Source organism: Rhyacophila brunnea, unplaced genomic scaffold (genome assembly GCF_057557595.1).
Source record: "Rhyacophila brunnea isolate RB1 unplaced genomic scaffold, BYU_Rbru_1.0 scaffold_19, whole genome shotgun sequence".
In the NCBI taxonomy this organism is placed as follows: domain Eukaryota; kingdom Metazoa; phylum Arthropoda; class Insecta; order Trichoptera; family Rhyacophilidae; genus Rhyacophila; species Rhyacophila brunnea.
In genome coordinates, this window is record NW_028232848.1 from 35,570,081 (window position 1) to 35,587,837 (window position 17,757).

The 17,757-nt window shown below is 32.7% G+C and overlaps 1 protein-coding gene across 3 annotated transcripts in view; it reads left to right on the plus strand.

The window, feature by feature from the left end:
* Positions 1-17,757, plus strand: part of LOC147072961 (G-patch domain and KOW motifs-containing protein) — a 53,308-nt gene that overhangs the window by 13,771 nt on the left and 21,780 nt on the right. For all 3 annotated transcript variants that reach the window (XM_085945983.1, XM_085945982.1, XM_085945981.1), the window contains one exon: positions 4,187-4,290. In XM_085945983.1, the coding sequence (XP_085802109.1) occupies positions 4,187-4,290 (104 nt within the window). The remainder of the gene's footprint in view (positions 1-4,186; positions 4,291-17,757) is intronic.

Consider the following 17,757-nt stretch of genomic DNA (forward strand, 5'->3'; position numbering starts at 1 on the left):
GGCAAAATTCATGAATTCAAGAATGAAAACCTAACTTAACCTAAACTATTTTTGACAAATCACCCATAGTGTGCTTAAACTATTATGGTTTGATATAGGCAAAGTTTAATTGAATTTTAAAAACTAACCAGTAACATCTGCAAATTGTATTCGTAGTTCAATGAAAACAAATAAATATGACTGATAAAGTTTAGTGTGCACAATTTATGTCGATTATTAACAGCCTACCTCCACTCCTTGCCACTGATGTATACTTCAGTGTCCGGAAATTTGCATGTATACAGTTCTCCATATCACAATTCACTGTGAACTGTTGTATTGGAAATAGATTACCATATAGTACTTATTGAGATTCAAATTCATATCTAAATATAACACTTAAAAAATAAATAACAAAAACCATCAGAATACAAAGGAAAGACATTAGAAAACAGGTGAGTAAGTAAATTAGAAATATGTACCATCATATAATATATTTATAAAAAATTCAGAATGATTTAAAAGTAGGTTAGCATGTAGGTGGTCGTAAGTATCAAGTCAAGAGGACATTATACATGTAGCAGTACAATGCCCTAAATATGAACGACACAGAGTAGAGCTGCGAATTGCGGATATCTTTGAGAATGTCGACGAATTGAAAGGTGCCCTGGTGGTGGGTAAGACGAAAGAGCTTGGCAAAATTGTAAAGTTCTTTAACAGAATTGGAGTGAGGACCTGATCGGCGGATCCCCTTCTAGAAGAGAAGAGACGATATGACAGCGAGTCGCAGTCAACGCCTTAGTAAAATCATTAAAAAAAAGTATCAAGTCGTACATATCAAATTAATGTTCTGCGTAACTTATTGATCTCAATGCTATAACTCTCACAGTAAATGGTGATTCGGCAATGCAACCGCATAATGCTTGCAGATGGTATTTAACGACTTTTTAGGATGCTGGAAGCCGTTTGATTTGAAGAAAAGGTAAACCAAGTTGAGACTCTCTTGAGACATACATAGCACATGATCGAGCCGGGTAAAATGTTGCATCCTCACATTAGATGTGATGAGAGGCTGTATGGTTCGCTCTTTTATCACAGTTACCACCGTAAGCATTGTTTCCAGAATCAAGCATACGGTAGTCATCATAAGGTGGTATGACTTGCTACTTTAAATCAATACTGTCCGAATGCAAGCATTTAACAGGTAGCATTTGTGGGCTTATGTGATTTTTAGATGCATAACAAATGAGACTATTAGTTTCTAAGTCGGTGACCTCCATATTTTACCTGTGTCCGGAAATTTGTACATATGTAGATGGCCGTAACACAGTTAATTGTAAGTTGTTGTATCGGAAATACATGGCTGTATAATATTAAAATCAATTCTTTGCCTAAATAAACCACCGGAATATAAGGGAAAGACAGAAAAAAATAGGTAGGTAAGTAAAATTAGAAATACAATCATACAGTATACTTTACATAAAATTAATTCTGATAGGTTTTCGAATCAAGTAGTACAATAATTACAAGATAAAAAGAACTTTTTATATACTTACCACGTTTTTAAATTTTCTGTTGAATCATATAAACTTGACAATTCCATGTATTAATAAATACTTTTTTTTGTACTAGATAGAAATACTGAATAAACATAGAATACTGAAATGTCATTTCGACATTTCATATTGATTTCCATAGTAACGCACGTATATATTAAAAATTTAGTTGCTAGGACCCACTTAGCAACCAATAATAGTGTTTTACTTTTAACAAATTTTTTCCGAAACATACAAAACAATTAACTGAAAATGAATCCAATTCTGCTTAAAGATGGCCAAAAGTATTAGAAGAATGCATTGTCGTCGTGTTCTGATATATTCTAAATGTTTCAAATGTCTAGCTAGTCGGGAAGTTAGTTAAAAATCTTCAATCGTCCAATACAAATCTTGGACAAACAAGAAAAAAAAATTACTGAACTGGACAAATCTGTACTGGACAAACAAGAATACGAGCTAATAAAATTGTGGTAAAAATCAAACATTTGATACCAATAAATATCAAATTATTGTTGTTTAATTGAAGGCACACCCCCGAACAACGATAAGGGGCAGATTTTAATTAATTGGAGGAATGAAGAAAAACGTTTAATCAAATATAATTGATTTATGTCACTAGATGACTAGCTTACACCACTTCAACATCCGCCATCTTTGTTCTGCTTTCTGTTGGTCTTGGATTAAGCCGTTTTCAAAACCTTCCAGCACCGTCTAGGAGTGAAGGACCTTTTCGATACATTAAAACGTTTACAGGGATCTACTTATTGTTCTATACTTGACTCAATATGTGCCGCTTATCGTTGTTCGGGGGGTGACTGCAATTATTCAATCTAATAAAATTGTAACAGTACTGTCTGCAATGCTCCATGAAAAACACTTATTTTCTTTTTACCTCAATGCTATACATACGGGATTCTCTTTCTGGTAAGACAGCTCACTGTAAACTGTGCTACGGCGAAATGTAATTACATACGATTTACATATAACCTATTTTACCATTTTAAGATAATCATAAATATATATATATACAAAAATCTCCCGTGGTACAGTGGAGGTTACAGACTTTGAAACTAATAGCCTCAAATCGAGGGCTTAATGTCAAACAACACTATCTACAAAAGTGCAACTTTACAGGAGAGCCAAAAATCGTTATTTTAGATTCTTGTAACTCAACAAGGGAAATGTTTATTTAAAACCTAATGTTAATATTTTATAATTTATTGTGTATTGTACATTTATCTTGCTTATGATGATGTTAAAATGTATAGGGATAGTTTTAAAAAAATATGAAAACAAGGGTAACTTATATAGTTAGCGTTAAACTTTACTGACGATTTAATAAGAAATTAGAAAAGATTGACATAACGTTGTCTGACTATCATGTAGCCGTAAATGTAAAATAACGTTATATCAAAAAAAAAAAAAAAAAACACTTTTTTGTAAATAACGTCTGACTTTAAGCACTCGAAATGATAATAATCAAGTGTCTTTCCACTTACATCTAGACATAGCGTACAATTAATGTTATTCCTCCTTTTAAAAAAATCTAATCTTAGCACGTCGCCCTCCTTTATTTCATTAAATAATACAGACACGTATTGATACAAAAAATGAAAAACACTTAATAGTAATTGACAGAATTAATGCAATGGATGTGCATGCGCAAAGTTTATCAAACCTAGGTGTCATTGTGGAGAGTGCTACTCTCTCTTTTTCTCAGCTCTTTTTCTACTACTCAATGGGCTTGATATTTAGATTTCATTGCGGCTAAAGCCCCAATTACATTGAGCTTCTTTACGAGCTGTTTATTGGCGAATTTAAAAGCGGGCGATTCAGCTACTGCGATTTGATGATTACACACAAAACTTTCCATTCGCTGAGAAGCCACAAGCCAGCGACTATTTTGACGGAACGTAGTTTGTTTTTTTACCGGGAGGTTGTACTGCGCAGACGCAGTAGGCCCACACGCCGGCGTGTAGCGTGTAAAGTTGACCGGCTTTCAACTTTTCTCGGTAGAGTATTTACAACCTGCTTATTAGCTTATTCGATGATTACACTGGGCGACTTTACAGGCAGATTGTAAATTCGCCAATAAACAGCTCGTAAAGAAGCTCAATGTAATTGAAGCTTAAAACATAAAATCCCGTTTCGCATAAATATGATCTTACGAATGGCAACACTACCTACTGCGTTGCTTTACTTGACAAGGTAACTATATTCTTCACTTTGATTCAACGAATATTGAACTAGGGTCTCACTCTGAAATGTTTGTGTCCCACTCTGAAATGTTTGTGTCCAAGTATCGTATGATAATTTTATCAATTTTTCCTTTTCAATAGTTGTCAATCCAAATTCATCATCTTGTTCATTGACAAATGGATTTTGTAGTATGCCATTTTATGAACTTATGCACTTGCAAACAAGTGGTTACACTTCTGTTCAACTGCTCGCGCCTCTTTTTGCACAAGTCTGCGCCTCGCAGTTTGGAAATCGCTGGCGTACATAATAAGTTTATCGACATTTCATGCATCATGGTTTTTGGATATGACGGAAACAAAGAATACGAAATGTTAATTCAAAAGTGTGGGCTGCAAAAAGAAATTCAGCTTGTCGCCATTATCAATTTAAAATTATCATTTTCTTAATTTCAGTCTACCCTCGAAGATTATGAAAACATACCCATCAGTGAATTTGGGTTGGCGTTGCTCCGGGGCATGGGATGGAAGCAGGGAGAAGGAATGGGAAAACATCAGAAGTGAGTCCATTTGACTACCATTTTGGTATAGGAAGTTTTGTCCATGAATGGCGTTATAAGATTTTTAATATTTGTGGACATCGTCACAATTTTAAATCACCCCACCCATTTTTCGTCAATTGGCTCAACAATCCAGTGTGGATCTTGGCCGCAACACAGAGGTTTAGTGACATTGTGTTTAGGATAAATGGATGTTAGGCCAACCTATTAAGTCCATGTTTTGGATCCAAACACATTGATAATCAACATGTGAGTCCTGCCATAGCCGAAATTCGAACTGGAGACCCTCGACTTACTAAGCGGATATGTTACTACTCGGCAGTAGCGAAGGGTGGAGGTAGGCTGTTCAGATTCGCAATAATTAGTGCACATTAAACTTTGTTAGTCATACGTATTAGTTTTTATTGAGTTAAGACTACAATTTACAGATTGTATTGGTTAGTTTTTAAAAATCAATTAAACCCTGCCTAAACCAAACCATAATCGTAATAATATTTTGGGCGATACGACAAAATTTTGCACAACTTTTCAGTCATACCTATTTGATTTTGTTGTATTAAGAATACATATTACACATAATGTTGGTTCATTTTTTTGAATTCATTAAGCCCTGCCTAAATCAAATCGAAAAAGATGGCTGGCTATCTATAAAATATTCAAAGTTTTTTTTTTTTTCGACCATGTCCGATCCTGATAGGATCATATGGGCCTCCACAGAGTGGAGGTTTGTATTGACAGATTTTGTTTTTTTATGAGAAATAGATGTCAGCCACTTGCTCAACCTATTAGGTCCATACCCTGACACACACAAATTGAAAAACAATATGTGTACTTGCCAGATCCAGGATTCGAACCTGGGACCCACGGCTTTATAGTCCAACGCTTATGCCGCGTGGCCACCGTGGGTGTATTCAAAGTTATGTGTGATTTAATTGCATAATTATAGATACTTTAGCCACGAGCGTCGCCTGGAGGCGACAGTAAGTTTCTACTGCTGCATTTTCGTTATTTGGTAAGCAACAGAGACGAAATTTGTTTTACAAACTTGCTTCATTATTATTCTACTGACATCTGTTGATTTCTGTCATTCAAACATTATGAAATAGTTCGTAATATAGCAAAAACCCGAACCCATATCGACTTCCTTCAAAATACAAATAATCAGTTTTGTCGATTCAAATATCTCCGCTAGTTGGTTGCGCAATATGCGCAGGCGCGTGATGTCATTTCCGACTTCGGCTTTGTTTGGAATAGTGCGGTGATAGTATTTCAACAGTCTGGTTTCGTACGGTTATCGGTACCATTCAGTTTCGGCTTTTATAAAATTACTTTGAATACGCGATTCTGTGATTGAGTGTGATTATATTAAACATAATATTGGAGATTTTATGCATTTTACCCATTGAAATTAGTGTAAAATGTGATTAAGTAGTATTTTAAATTTCAATAATATAATTTCGAGTTCACAGATTCTTCATATATATTTTTATATACATTTGTAATAGTGACAATAAGTTCGTGTAGGTACATTGTGTAGTGAAATATTTAAAGTTAATTTTTGTACATTGCGATCAAAATGTCTGCGCGTGATAGTGTATCCGATGAGGAAGCCCAAGAATCCATTGAATACTTGGATTCCGATTATGAAATGGAAACTGATGATGAAGGAGAAACAGGGCTGGCAGAACCACACAATATTGACGACCCTTCTGATGTTGACCATAATGTGGGAGAGGCTTCCACTTCCACCTCTGGACATGAAGCACCAGAGGCTCCACGTGGACCGCGGGACCATTTGTGCCAATTGTGTATGACATTGACAGTTTTAACACTGGTGTTAATCCAAGTGTAGACTTGAATGAGAATTCAAGTGAAGTGGAGTTTTTCACACACTTTTTAAATGAAGACATAATGGGTAAAATAGTGAACTTTACCAATGGCTATCACGATCATCTGACCAACACACAAGTCCACACACCTAACGCGCGAATTCATAACTGGTATGATACTCCCATAAGCGAATTGTACATATTTTACGCTGTTACCCTATTGATGACGAGAAACCGCTGTCTTACAAGAGAGGAACACTGGAGCACCGACCCTTTGTTACATGCAAAAATTTTTAGCCAAACGATGGTCAGAGATCGTTATGAGCTAATTTTGCAAATGCTTCACTACTCTGACAGTGATAGACTACAAAATTAGAACACTTCTCGACCACTGCAGAAATTTGTTCAAAGACTCGATGTTGCCGATTGAAAACCTCTGTATAGATGAAAGTATTATAGTATTTAAAGGACGACTTATTTAAACAGTTTATACCTTCAAAACGACATAGGTTTGGGATTAAGTTATTTGTGATGTTGAAACTGGATATATTTTAGATTTTATAATTTATTGTGGCGACGGAACGGAAATTACCGATAGTGAATAGTTGGGTGTGTCTGGGGCTGTTGTGACCACATTGATGAGGGACTATTTTGGTAAAGGCCATAAACTATTTTGCGACAATTGGTACAGCAGCCCAGAATTATTTGAACATTTGTTTAAACAAAAAACAAATGCGTGCGGGACAGTTCGCAGCAATCGGAAGCAAATGCCGAAAATTCAAAAATTAAAAAAGGGTGAAATAAAATCTTTAAACCGACACCCTTTGCTTGTGTTGAAATGGCATGACAAAAGGGAGGTACACATGATAACTACCATGCACGACGACTCAATGGTGCCCACACATAAAACCAATAGAGCCACGGGACTACCCATTATAAAACCGAAGTGCGTTGTCGATTACAACAAAAACATGGGCTCTGTCGATAAAGTTGACATGATGTTGAGTAGTCTGTCGTGCATGCGAAAAACAATTAAGTGGTACAAAAAAGTTGGTTTCCACATCATTGATTTATTTTTTATTAAATGCTAGTATTATTTACACAGTCATAACCGGTAAAAAAACTTCTTTGGCCGATTTTCAGATTAAAGTAATTCGTCAATTAATAGAAAAATATGGTAGTGCCTCAAAACCTTCAACATCATTAAATGTACCTTCTTCCAGTAATAATCCAAAAAGAATGTTAAAAACAGAACTTTTAAAACATTTGCCTCGTCAAGTTCCTCCAACTGAGAAAAAAGTCAAAGCATTTAGGCGGTGTCGGGTATGTTCCCAATCTACCATTAAAAATACAAAAAGAAAAATGACAAATATTATGTGTCGAGAATGTGATGTAGCTTTGTGCCCTCAGCCCTGTTTTTACGATTACCATGAAACTATTAAATTTTAAGTTCTTGTCTGATAAAATTTTATGTTAAGTGTTTTGAAATAACCCCTCAATAATAAATAAAGTGATTTCGTAATATTTTTTATGTGCTCTGTAAAATATTAATGTGTTCTGTGTTTGAAGTGGAGTTCCCACGTATCGTGCCCTAATAAACTTGTCATCGGCGCAAGTGTCCATGCCACTTGAAGTACGACAGTGGCCGCCTGGTATGTACCTATGCATGGTTTTTTTACTATGGGACGTGTTTGTTCAAGCTCTATCGCCTCATTTAAGTCGTATTTGTTTATTTTTAGATGTCGTAAAATTATTAGGAATGTATATTTATACGTTCAACCGCTTCTCGGATTTTTAATGACAGTTTTTAACGTGTTATGATAACATTTATGATTTGTAAAAATCACGCCGCCGACAAATGATATACATTGGGGCGACCATTGGCGCGACGAAAAGGTTAAAGATAGACGAGTATTTTTTGACTATTATCTATTATGGCTTGGTTTCGCAGGGTTTAATTGCATTTTAAAAACTAACCAACACCATCTGTAAATTATTGTAGTCTTATTTCAATGAAAACAAATACGTATGACTGACAAAGTTTAGTGTGCCCTATTTATGGCGGATCTTAACGGCTTACATCCACCCTTCGCACTGCTACTGTACGACAACATTATTTAGGCGACAACAGGAAGTCGCCCTTGTCGCGTATAGAATATTTCTCAGTGTTGTCATTTTATGAGAAAACAAATCCCGCGAAATAAGGTTTTTAATTTATATCAATTCTATTCTCAGTAAGTAATTAATTTAGAAGTCTAATTATTGTTCGATAAGTATCAATAGAAAAATTATTTCAAATAATTTCACCTCTTAATTATTACTATTATATTAGGTTAATTAATACAGCTTAATTATTGAATTTGGAAGGAAATATATCATTGAACCCACATTAACTGATAATATTGCTGCAGTTATTTATTAATTGAATAATTAGGAGAACACAAATTATGACTAAATAAGTAGAAGTGAAAGATATACCATATTCAATCACATTTTTTTATAATTTACAAATGATGTCTTTTATATCGTTGTTTTAGTAAAATTGTTGTAGAGAAACACATACTGTGAAAATAATTTTCTATAAATTAAATTATATCCACCTAACATTATAAATTTTAAAACAATATGTACCTACTTATCGGTTTAAAAATACAAGGACAGTTATTTATTTTAACGCTATGGTAAGGGGCATTATCCATAACTACTATGGAATTTGTGGGAATGTTTGGAACAAGGCGTGTTTCCACCTATTGTTTAAAATTAGTTGTATTCATATCGTCATGGTAGTCTCCAGATTTTGATTGAGATTTAAATGCTACCAATCCATTATTAATAAACCCATTTTCACTCCCAGCATGTATTATGCATAATCGAGGACCAGCGGATTCCGGTTTCAAAACTCCTCTAATATCATCACTATGCCAACATTTATTCATAACATAGATGCGTGCACGTATGTTTCATCTACATAGAACACAGGACGATGATCACCAAGTCGATTAATTCGCATAGTGTTGAGATATCTACCTCTCCACGCAACTATGTCGTGTCTCTCTATGATAACATTTCTTTTAGAAAGGCTTTATTAAAATTTAAACCCTAGCTTATGTAACCATCGCCGTAAAAATTCTTTGATTCCTTGAAAGTCCATGCACTCTCTTAAAGAAACCAGTAAGTTTTGCAGCGTCGGAACTTGTTTGCGGACAGTATAAAACTCCTGCACTTTTTGACGTATGGTACATAAGTCCATACTGTCCAAAGCAATCTTATTTTTTCGGCGGCGGTTTTTTTCCAGGCGTTACGATTTTTGAAGTGGAGGCACTCGCTGTAGTCATTTCTTTCTTGATTCTAGAAACTGTCCTTGGGAAAGAAATATCCCTGTAAATTAGTCCTAGAAATATTCCTGTAAATTAATGATACACTATATATAATATAAGTATCTACATAATTTTAAGCATTTTTGTAAATTTTACATCTCCGTAATAATTGATTTAATGACAATAATGTTTATTCTTGAAAATATTCTTCTTGCCAATTTATTATTACACTGCCAGTGTACTTAAAGCCATTGGACCCGTTTTTTCCTGTCTTCTCGGAATCGCGGAAATGATAAGCATGTTTAAAACGAATTGATACACAATAAACTCTTTATTTATTTAAAATCTAATAAATAGTATTCAACTGAAACGTTCTGTCATTAAAATTTTTCGAATCGCTTTACTTTTTAAAATAAATGACAAATAGTAAGTCCTGTTTTCGAAATTGGTCAAAACGACTGTCACGCCACAATGAATGTTGAACTTAATAATAGTTTTGCAGGTATATATTGTATGAGAGAAATGGGTAAAACAATACATTTCATTGATTAACTCACGTACTTTTTTTAATTTCAGAAAAATAAAGATTTTAAAGCCATTTTAGTTTGAGTATACATCAGTCAATTTTGAATGATTTTTTCTCACAAAATAATATATACTGCACAATAAAAATATTTTTTTATTATAATATAACATTTCCGTAATACTATAAATAATAATTTATAATAAAAAAAAAAATAAAACCCCATAAATTCGGTACAATTAGTGACGCTATATTACCAAAACACGTCGTACATTTTCATGTATTTAACCTGTTTTCAGACAATTTAGAAATATAATTATTTTGCAAAATTAACAAAAAGAGACCATTTGATCGATTAATCCATACAGTTTTTCTAATTTCTTATTTCTAACGTTAGTACATGGTTAGTACGATCTGGAATTTCAACGGGTAAGGACGTCTTTTTTTTCCCAAAATTTAGTCCGAAGCAATATTATTTGACTCATGGAAAAATGACCTCTACTCTCTTTGCAGTAACAATCAAATTGGCAAGTCGCAATTATTTGTATCGTTCTATTCCGAACACAGGACGCATGCCAGGTGTTATAATTTGTGTTGACTAAAATATCAAACATCATTATAGTACCACTGAATGTCAAACTGAAAAAAATGTAGTTTTATTATATTTATTATATTATTTATTATCTTGTAATTGAAATGGTTGCAGCATGTGAGATATTGTAAGATAATTGAATCTAACAACCACAATGGCTACAAGGAAGTACTGAAGGTATTCGTTCGGTGACCCATTTATAAAAAAAAAATATTTTGGTCTTGAGCAGTTTAGATAAAATATAGGTGGACTTTAATTGTTTTGATAAATATGTACCTACTTGGTTAGGCTTTAAGCGATTTGAAAAACTTTGCATGTACTTAATACAGTTTTTATGTACCTGGGTGGCCATGTTTTGTTATTTTCAAAGGGACGTACGTATCCAGGAGTATGTTTATTGGCATTATCAAAATGCGTTTTCCGCTGTATCCGCTTTAACCGAACAGTACCGAAAATTTAAAGTAAAATATGTTTTCGAATGCTGTCATCGTAATGGCCACTGAAACATGTGTCACAATTTTATTAATCGTTAAAATAATAATAAAAAAAGTCTTTTGGGGCACAAAATCACGTATATGTTTTATGATATATGTATTTTTCAGATGGTTTGTGGTAAAATCTTTTTTTTCATACTGCCACAATTCAACTATTCATAATTAATTGTTTGTTAAATTTTTCATAGTGATCTTTGACTTAATAGGTAGGTGATAAAGTTTTTACCTTACTTTATTGTATTAATTTATTGTTAAGGTGATGTCTCTAGGTAAAGTTGTTATCGAAAAATAGCTAGAAAAGTTTATTAATCGGTAAATATATATTCAAAAGTAATAAGAAAAATAAAATAAAAAATTAAGATGTATCGTGGAGTTCTATATACCAAAAATACGTGTCAAATTCGGTACATTTCTATCGGGTGGTAAGAATGAATGACATAAGATTTATTATCAAAATTACGATAAAAATGTACGCAAATCTATTACCTAGGGAAACGCTAAACGTTAATTGGAATTTATTATATCCTTATATCTTTTTTTTCAAATTTAAAAAACATCGATTTAGAGGTTAGAAAGCATGCAATTAAAATCGAAACATCTCGGTTCAGACGTAATTTATCGCAAAAAACGTTAAGCGTTTCTATTAAAAATATTATTTAATAATTTTTAGGCTAGTTATTTAAATTTAATCTTGTATTTTTGTATATTAACGAATCGATTGTAAATAAAATGAATATTTGACAAGACTTTATCGACATATGCTGCTAACGCGGAAATAAATCGAACTATTTTTGAAACAGTACTTGCATAGATTAAAAAATACATACACACACACATACATTGAAGATAAAGGTTCGCCAGGTACGAAGACAAAAACTGTGTTAATTCTGCTGTCAATAATTTTTGTTTGCGATATTGGAGCATATGTCAATGGACTACATATATCAACCTCCACTTTCTGAAATAGTGTTGTGTAATTATTTCAGATATTTATTACTGTTTTGACGTACCTACCTTTTATAAAGCGATTTTAAAATAAACATAGTTTCATAATAATATAAAGAAAGCTTACGAGCGAAAATGCCTAAGATACTTCTGACACACATCAAATTTAATCTTTGTCTCGTAACTGTACAATTTATCCATATTTATGTTAAGTGTTTAAAATGTTATAAGTAAAAAAAAAAAACGTCTATTCACGTGGTAGTCGCGAAAATTATGAACAATATACAATGTTAAAAATAATAAGAATTGTTAAAATTTCTAGTCACAATATTATTCAAAGACAAATTAACCCGATCAAAACAGCCTCGACAAACTTCCACTTCACTAACTTTTGTTCTATATGTTTATCCTGGATACAGCGGCAAACACATTTTGAAAATAGCCGATATACTGGATTATTTGTTAGTTTGGGTTAGTTTAAGTTAGATTAGGTAATCCTAACAAATAATCCAGTATATAGGCTATTTTCAAAATGTGTTTGCCGCTGTATCCAGGATAACCGACTTGTGCCCTAACTTTAATTACATACATACTATTGTACTATATTTGGGCCATCAAACGTTCATTCCTGTCTACGGCCTTAAAATTATTATCTACGTGCCTATATAACTGTATGCCGTCCTGTCAAAAAGTGGAGGTTGATAATTTAGTATGTAGAAAATAGAAGTTATTATTAGTCTTCATAAAATATAGGGTAAACAATTCAGTGAATGAACATATAAGAGGTGAATTTGAAAATAAATTAAATTAAAAACGATTAAATGAACTAAGAAAATTATAACAATAGGTAGGTACAATAAATTGTGTATAACCGTGGTATTACTAATTTTATGCCGTGATGCTTTGATAGTTGAACTTTTCATAATATTTGGATCACTATTTAGTTGCTCATTTATCTGCTACATCATAAAGTCGTAAATATTGTTTTTTTATGAAGCAATCATTAAGATCTACTTTTCAATCATAGTAGATACCTAGGAATATGGTATAGGTGTTGATAATTTTTAATTATTTATTCGAGATCTTCAGGGAATTACAAAAGTCCACACCTAGAAACCACTGGGCCAATAAGGTTTCTTTTTATATCTCCAAATCCATTTCACTTACACATTTATAGGTAAAATAAATAAAACTATCTTTCATTTTATCTTGCACTGTTCTTTAAAATCGACATTAGATTTTTTCAAAGAAATAACGTTCTGTCTTTTTCTTAGAATATTATGTAATCAGTGGTGCACTTACTTCAAATTCTAAATTTTTTTCTTACGTTTTACAATTTTTTTTTTAATTTGTCACTTATTTTGTCCTTGGGTTTGCTTATCAAGATTTGTTCGCATGTTTATTTACGTTTTTACTTACCTCCAACTTCTTTTTTATTCAATTCGTTGCGTGTCTTACTTTATTCTTATCTCAGATATAGTTAGTTAGTTAATACAAACCGTCCACTCTGTGGAGGCCCATATGAACCCATTAGGATCGGACATGGTTTAAACGAAATGAATTGGGATGTCTATATAATATCGACATTGTCATAATTATAACTACAGTCGAACTCGGTTATTACAATCTCGGACATAGCGAGATCTCGGATGTAATGAGGAAACAGTCGTTGACATTTGGTATATGATTTTCTCAGTACATTTTTATTCACTGTTATAACGAGATACTTATCGGATATACCGAGCTAAAATACTGGTAATGTGTTGATCGTTTAAAGACATTTCGACCCTAAGCAATAAAATCCGATCGGACAGGATGCCGCCGGGGACAGATTACGTTTATGACACTAGTTAAGTGTCTAATTGTTGTTTTCGCCGACAATAAAAATACATATTCTCTGATATAACGAGTACCGCTTATAACGAGCACATTCAGCCGGTCCAACCTTCCTAGTAATAACCAAGTACAACTGTATATTCCTTATTTTGTTTAATAATAATTCGAATGGCATTTGTTTTGCTATTCATTTCATATCATTCTTTTATTCCACCTCTAGTAGAAATTCGATGTAATTGTCAATTGTACAAGATTAAACTCAATCTTATAAACATTTGTACTTAAATGTTCATTTACTACTATAAATGAATTTTACTGTAGAAAAATATTTATATTAATTCGTATTGACAACGTAAAAAAATCTGGTTCATTGACTGGACAGGATACCCTTGTATTGCCACTGTAAAAAAAATAAACAAAATGTAAAAATCATAAACACTTTAAATCAAATCAAATAGACATGTTAGAATTGTAAATATTTTATGGGGAAAATATTAATTGTAAATATTTTTACATAGGTTAGTAAATATATAATAAATTTAAATGCATTTTTACCAAGCTTATGATTTTTAATATGTGGCGACACACAATATTTTATTTTATATTTTATTGCCATCTGGTTGCGATCGACGAAAGTTTTTAGTAACAAATTTTTAGAAATTCATGGTAGATGCCTGTAGATGCCTTTAGATGGCGTTGAAGTCACATTTGATCGTAAATTGAGGCAAAGAATTCGCCTTAAGTGAGAATTAGCTGCTTTCGTTGTCAGTGTGTATTTGATGAGTGCGCATAGTGCCTGACGATGTCGAAAGGCGAAACCAGGATCGCATAAAACGACTCAAATGAAATAGTACAAAACTTAAATCCATTAGAATTTAATATATTTAATGCCGAGTTGAATTGAATGGAATCACCTTAGGCATTTATTAGTAATTATTTAACACAAGTAAAAAATATAATGAGGTAAGAACCTAGTTCATTGAATAATAAAAACAATATTACTCTTTACATCACAACTGACAAGATTTATATGAATTGTATATTGCCTGAACTCGTTGATCCTAGACTAACACGGTTGATGGATATAAGAAACCCTCAATATAATAATTATATTAGATGCTATCAATAGAGAAGAAAAAAAAATTTAAAAATAATAATTTATAATAGTTATTCAAATACATTACATACCGTTAAGCCTGTACACTAATTAAAGAACCAATTATCAATTTTCTATACACTAATGTTCCGAAATCCTCCGCGCTGACCAAAACGTACTGCCGTCAAATACACGTTTTTATAATAATGGTTTCTTAAATCTTGATTGTTGCGTACTCGACAAATATTCATTGAATTGCTTTCTTTTATGAGTCATGTTTTTATAATTCAATAAAAACGCAATAATAACAGACATCTTTTATGCCATCTTGTGAATGTTTTAAACTTATAATTTGTAATGTTAGCTCATGAAAAAATGAATAACTTTTGTATTCGTACACACCGATATATATAAATAATATACCAATTTGAAACCCTCAGAAACATACTTATGTATTAGATTTTTTTTTGAAAAATATTTGGACTGAATTTGAACCTACAATATGATAGGTTCAAGAAAAGGTGTCACTTCACAAATTCAGCATATCAATAATATGAGGTTTTTATTTGGAGGTCTACTATTTTTATTATTATAATTTATTCTACCTACCACAAAAATGTTTATAAAATATGTTAGAAAAAAAAATATTATTAATTCAACACTTTTAAAACCTCTGATTTCGTATCTACTCCCGGAGACGCCGAGCGAAGCGATTTTTGTTTTTTTGCTTTGATATGCGCTGAAGCTTATGGCTAATTGTTGAGGCGCTTACGTCAAATTTGATTCTTACGAATGAACCCATAGGCCTTAAATGATCAATTATACTTAATTATTACACCTCTAAAAATATTAGTAAAATAGATTACGATACACACAACTACGTTAAAGTTCCTACCACCACTCGTCATATTATATGCACAGCCGTGGATATGCACGGCCGCTTTCTATGACGCTTTAACTATATAATATACAAACATATTTCCCAGTATTTGGGGAAATATTTCTAGTATTACAACACTGAATTTTGACATACCTGACAATGACCGCAACCCGTGATATGGTATTGTATAGGCTCGCCTTTTAAATGCGACTCTTTTTCTTCTTCACAATAAATCAAAAGTTTACTAATAATAATTCGAACATAACTTCGTATTGTTTTAGACATCTTTTGAATATAAAAAGCTTCAAATTACGTAAATTGATTGATGCGTGCAATACGACTGTCAAAAATGTAATGAATAATTTGGGGGCGTTCCTTATTTGAAACCGGAAGTTCGATTGTAGTTCACAGTTTTGCCACGTAGCCAAGATGAAGTTGCCGGACAATACTCAGCCATTGTATCCACTCCTATTCATTAAAAATGGTTGATTTCATTGTAATGTTCTCATGGTTGGTTTTCCGATAACATATTTTCGACAACTCCCCTTATTCCCTAGTCACAAAGAATCACTTATCACACCCCCTCCCATTATTCATTTTCAACAAATTTGTTTTCTTACGAAATAGGGGGTGTTTAAAAATTTTACATAATTTGGATAGGGAGGGGTTTTTTGTTTTCTGAGGACAGGGGATCAAAAATACTGAAAATTGTGTGACGGATGCCTGTGATGGCCAAACAGTTACCGCATCAAATATCGTTAAGCTCAAATTACATTGGCATATTGCGTCTGGCCCGATCGTCTGCCACGACTGTTAAAATGTATTCTCTATGGTTTTCAAGGATCGGGAGCGATCGTGAGTAAAGTGGGATAAATTCTATTTTCCGTCGTCCCGATCCAAGCGAAGTTTTCCGAGAACGTATGAAGATATCATACCGCCTACTAGGTATGACAGCTCAGTTTTGACGTAAATTTGCGCGGGAATACTGTTCAGTGTTGCCACCAATCTAACAAAGAAATAGTTTTCGGTCAACCCTTTTAATAATAGCAACACTATGTTTATAATAAACCAACCAAAACAAGGACCAACGCGATTGAATCGTTGCGTGTAATTGCAAATAGTGTAAAAACGTTGGCCACGATGGTCGGCGTAGATCGTTGGATCGGTTTGGGTCTGCGCGTCTGCCAATGTAATTAAGCCTTACTAAAGGGGGGACATGCTCGTCGAAGGTCAAAATTGAGTTTTTATTGTATTTTCAAACCATGATCCTGGACACTCCTTAAACGTTGTAGATAATCTATTTATATAATTTTGAAGCCTTATTATCCTTTATAGTTATTTTAAACATTTAATGACTGCATAAAGTATTTTTGTTACATAAAATAGTATTCTTTTAAACCTCTCGCTCTAATGTTTTAGAATATAGTCATATTTCGGTACATAACTGTGCAGTGGTGTTAAGATTTTTTACATTTATTAATTTTTAAACGCATTTATGAAACCATTAGTATAATTTATTACGAGATAATTTTTGTAAAATATTCACGATAAAAAATTATATTGATAATCTCTGTGATCCCAAATTTGACAAGAATTAGGCATTTTATTATTCAAAAAATCGGCAAGATTAACACATTTGAAAATGATTCTAAAGATACTTATTATAAGCTATGTCTTTGACCATTCAAGTGTGATAAACATCTTATGAATAATGATTGCTTTATAATAATTATTGACCTAAGAATAAGGTAGTGTTTTTTTGAAATACGCCATTTCTTTTGACATTCCCTAGTGGTTAAGCTACAACATACGGCCGTAGCCATAAATTGACAAACTATAATTAAAGTAGGGAGTAAAATTATGTTAACGCGCGTGATTTTGAACATGTACCTAACCGAATTTTTTTTTAAACGGTACATGTTCAAACGCATTCATTCATTTTACTCCCTACTTCA